At 52.8% G+C, this 4,521-nt stretch overlaps 1 protein-coding gene across 1 annotated transcript; it reads right to left on the minus strand.

The window, feature by feature from the left end:
- Nucleotides 1-372: 372 nt before the first annotated feature.
- LOC125685960 (zinc finger CCCH domain-containing protein 11A-like) lies at nt 373-4,521 on the minus strand. Its single transcript, XM_048929499.1, has 7 exons — nt 3,654-4,521; nt 3,131-3,328; nt 2,368-2,491; nt 1,876-1,938; nt 1,558-1,626; nt 919-1,262; nt 373-429 (listed from the first exon to the last, which is right to left on the minus strand). The coding sequence occupies exons 2-7, from the start codon at nt 3,182-3,184 to the stop codon at nt 373-375; spliced, it is 711 nt and encodes a 236-aa protein (XP_048785456.1). The 5' UTR covers nt 3,185-3,328; nt 3,654-4,521.

A 4,521-nucleotide genomic window follows, 5' to 3' on the forward strand; every position in this document is an offset into this window, starting at 1 on the left:
GGCACACGCTCACTTTGCTCAGTGCTGCCCCGAGAAAGTCAGACGGCTCTATGGAGCTGCTCTCTAACTGCTCAGACAGTGTGGGCAGGGCCAGGATTGGTGCGTCCATTGCTTCTGTACCCTGCAGCATTCCCTGATGGAGCTGTGGGAGTTCTGACCCAGCGCCGCCAATGGAATAACGAGGAGGTGGTGGGATAACGAGGAGGTGGTGGGATAACCAGGAGGTGGAGCAGTGGCTCACTGGGTGCTGCTGGACAAATCAGGCCATGCGCTCCTTGTGAATGCAAAACTCCAATTGTTTATTGATGGACTGCAACCAGAGTGAAAGTTGGGCTGCTGCCACAAAGCCGCTGCCTGCTGATGCTCCTCCGCTCAGTCCTTCAGCTGCAGCTTCTCCATCATCTCCACAAGGCTGTTTATGGTGGAGAACTGGAAAGAAACAAGGCAAGTGTCAAAGCAGGACACCGCTTCCCCCAGTATTCCACAACCCCCTTCACGTCTGACAGACAGAGAACAAGAGCCGTGTCTGTGCTTGCCAAGGACTCACCTCTGCATGTGCAGCAGCAGCTCTGAGAGCAGCCTTCTTCATTTCTGCTCTCCTTTCTTTCTGTCGTCGTCGTCTTTCTATAGAGCAAGAGAAGAGAAATTCAGTTTGTCAATAGCAAAACCACGGAAACACGGGTACCACGAAAACAGACTGGGAAATCTCTCAGGAACGGGTATTTGCAGTGGGACGAGCAGAAGGCCAGCATGGATTTCATGGGAAAAGATAGGATTACACATTCTGGCACATCCTTTGGACTTGGTAGCCTTCTACTCTTTTCCCCTCCCTGCAGAAGGGAAGAAAAAGCAAAGCAAACCCCAAGCAAACTCCAAGTGCTTGACAAGGGAAGCACCTCACCAGGGCAGCTGCAGCACCTTCTTACCTCTTCGCTTTGAGGTCCGGAACCGCTCGGTCGGCACTGGGGCAGGCCCAGGCTGTGCTGATGGAGCTGGCACAGCACCTCTGCTCTGATGAGGGCTCTGAGCCTTCTCCCCATTGTGCTCCACTTTCACTTGTTTGTTGGCAGGACCCAGCTCTGCCTTCTGCTCCTCCTCTTCCACTGCCTTGCGCTTTCTTGCCACCATGATCTTGGAGAGGGAGCAGTTGGCAACTGCAGGAGCAGCTGTTCCCCCTCTGCTGGGACCTGCTGCTTCAGGAAGCCCTCCAGCCTGGAGAGGAGTTTTCATGGAGATTTCGCCATTTGGCTCAGCACCTCTCCCTGTTAGAAACAAGAAAGGGGAAGCAGCAACATTTAAGGACTCCAGCACTACATTCAGTCTGCAAAATAGGCCACGATACTAGGAAATCTCATCTCCAGTGTTCACAGCAATGCACCTTAGGATCTTGGGTGAACTGTGGGCTTGCATTGTCAATTGGGACAGGAAAGGTAATTGTAATCCCCAGGGATTAAGACCTCAAGCAACATGCAATGACAACAGGCCCAGGAAAGGGCAGACAGAAAGCCTAACTAGAAAGACAGGGCACCAAACCCAGATGCCTGCTGCGTGTCGTACCTCTCTTGGGTGCTGTGCCACTCTCCTTGCTCCTCCCCTGCCTCCCTGCAAGCCTGTTGTCATCAGCTCCTGACAGAAAGGAAACAAGACAGACATGAAGAGCATCTCTTTGCAGGAACATTTTAGCACAGCCAACCACAAACTTCTGCTCCTCAAGCGTAGTATTTTCAATTTGCCCTTCTGCTGCTACAATGGTCCGCCATTTCTGCAGTCAGCAGAGATCTGCAGTGCCCTTTCCCCTCTCCTCCATCACACGCCCCTTCACGCAGCCCTGTTTAGAGGCAGGTACCCACACCACAGCTCACAAGAGCTTCTTACCTGGGGAGGCTTTCCGTTTCCCCCCATGCCCAGCACCATTCCATGGACGCGCAGGCTCCATCCCTACAACAGATTGAGTGTTGGTTTCCCAGGAGCAGCGCTGTCCTCTTAGCCCACATCCACCCCCCAAAACCAAAAGACACTGTTCTACAGCCAAAACAGAAACTGATGTTTAAACTGCAGGGCGCTTACACAGAGCATTACTGCTCTCATTCCTGCTCAGGTGGCAGCAGAGGAACCCAGCTCTGCCTGACAGCTCTACAAAACGCTGCACAAGTTGAGACATGGATTTTTTGGTCTCTGAAGGGAATTCATTCAGCTCTGAGCGCCACCACTGACACACAGACTTCTGTCTTACTGCTGCCATCAGCTGTCACTGTCAGCCTCCCTAATGCTTCCACAATGGTTACTGGACATCCCTACAGCACTGCACCAACTCACAAGTAATACTCATTCTTCCATCCTTCATGACAGAGGACTGAAGAGACTCACTTTTGCATGGTGCTAAGGATGCTCCATCCCCATCGCGTCCCTCTGCGCGCTGCAAGGCCCAGCTGGCACTGGGGCAGCCTGCTGGCTGCTGCTCCCTAGCATGGGGAACAGCACGGCGCTGCTTCTGAGGAGAGAAAAAAGGAGGGCCCATGGATACAGGCACCAACGTTTGCAAAGAGATGCAGTGTTCCAGATCGTGCCAGAGAGCGCTGAGTGATCACTAAAGGAAACACTGGGAGCGCATTCACAACATCTGCACAAGCTGCAATTTCTGGGCATATCCAGCTTTCTTATCGTTCAGGTGCAGAAGACAGGCGCTCTCAGACATCACTTCAGGGGGTTGCACCAACACACCTGCAAACACCAGCATTATTCCAAGGGAAACAGTGTCTAGGGTTAGGGTTCAACACAGTTGCCACAGTTCAACCCATGCAAAATTACCGTGCGCAGCCTTAGCTCTTCACCATCATTTCTTCCCCACCCTGTACTGCTGCAGGCAGCTAGAACAAACTTCTCAGCAGAAACCCAGAGCAAACATGGCAAACCAGAACCAGGGACAGATGGCAGGAGGGCAGCGCCCGCTCTCGGCTCCCACCCTGCCCCAGCAGCTTAAGGAGCCTGGCAATGCTGTCCTTTTGCTGCACCGCACAAGCCAACTGGTTACTGAGCTCACTAAGGACCAGCAGGGCTCCCCCTGCTCCACCCCTGCCCCTCCAGAACCAGAGAAAGGAAGAAAACCCAAGTTAGAGAAACCCAGCCATACCTTTCCACGCGCAAAGCAGGAATGGCAACCGCGTCTGTGTCCCTGCTGGGACATGCTGGGGAATGTCTCAGAGGAAGCTCACGTTCCTGGGCTCCTCTCCACAGGGACTGACCCCTGCTGTTGGAAAGAGCTGGCTTCACTCTTCAACTGCCTCAGTCCCCAAAATCTCCTTTGGTAAACCAACCCTGAAGAAAGAACCTGCAGGGGAAAAATAGGAAAAAGCATTTTCACAGCTTTCTTCTGCTCTGCAGTTGAAGCTATCGGGCAGGGCAATACTCAAAACCAACTGCTAATGACAACTGTCTCCAAAATACATCCAGCTCCCGTACAGCTGCCATGAGTTCTGACAGCAAGCGTTCTTCTCCATCTCCTCCATAGTTTTGCACCTTGAAGCACACGGCTGGTGTTGCTGTCGTGAAGAAAACTCCTTTTGTCTCACCGCCAGCCTGGACAAGGGCTGACGCAGCGTGCCCAGCCCAGCCCAGCTTTCCTGCTGAGACACCCAGCACCAACCCCAGCTCACCTGGCCACTGCTCAGCCGCAGCTGGGCCCAGCTCTCACACACGCCGCAGCGCTGCTTCCAGTGGGCTCTCACAGGAAGATCTCTCCATGAAAGCACAGAGCTCGGTCTCAGTGTGCACCACGCTCACTACAGCACCAGCTCTGCTCCCAGCTGGGGCACAAACGCTCCCAGCCCGGCAACCACTGTGACCTCAGCAAGTGCCTGCATCACCGCTGGGCTTTCATCATAGACAAAGGAGTGGTCACCTCCCACATCCAAAGTTTAGGGAACCTTGAAGTAAAATACTTCAAGGAAATTGCACGCACAGATGGCATGTTTTGCTATTCTTTTACACAAAGCAGAAGGGCAAAATGGGAGATACGTGCAGCAGCATCAACACCCCACTTGCTAAAGGAATAGAAAGACAAATATCAAAAGTCAATACGTGATTCTGATACAAGGAGGGAAGCTAATTTTCATATCGCGTTTTATCATTTAAAACAGGCACTCACAGTGGGAAAATCGTAGGCCTCAAATTCTGACATAAAATAAAGCCACAGCCCTACCACGAAGGCTGGCTCATCAGCACCCATCACCACAGGAGCACCTGGCAACTCACGCAAAATGAGCCGTGCAGAGAAGACTGCTGCATTTCTTCTTCTCCTGCCCCAGAAATTTGTTTTCCTACCCTAAAAAGGAAAGGACAAAAAACCAGGCAGGGCGCAGGCAGGGCGCAGCGCGTGCTGAACCTGCAGAACATTTGACCCTCCCACCGTTCCTCCGAGAGCAATCCAAACCTTCCATATCCACTCCTGCTTTCACCACTGTTCTTACCAAAGCCCTTTTATCAGCTGGGGCTCCTCCCTGTCCTTTTCCACCGCCCTCCAGT

This window comes from Lagopus muta, chromosome 30 (assembly GCF_023343835.1).
Source record: "Lagopus muta isolate bLagMut1 chromosome 30, bLagMut1 primary, whole genome shotgun sequence".
NCBI classification, from domain to species: domain Eukaryota; kingdom Metazoa; phylum Chordata; class Aves; order Galliformes; family Phasianidae; genus Lagopus; species Lagopus muta.

Bases quoted from the DNA above. Each gene is read 5' to 3' on its own strand.
- LOC125685960 (XM_048929499.1), bottom strand. From the start codon at position 3,184: ATGTCCCAGCAGGGACACAGACGCGGTTGCCATTCCTGCTTTGCGCGT. The intron at 1,627-1,875 runs GTAAGAAGCTCT...CCTTTCTGTCAG, and splicing joins GAAACGGAAAGCCTCCCCAG to GAGCTGATGACAACAGGCTT. The intron at 430-918 runs GTGCTGCAGCTG...GTTTCTTTCCAG, and splicing joins CAAAGCGAAGAGGTAAGAAG to TTCTCCACCATAAACAGCCT.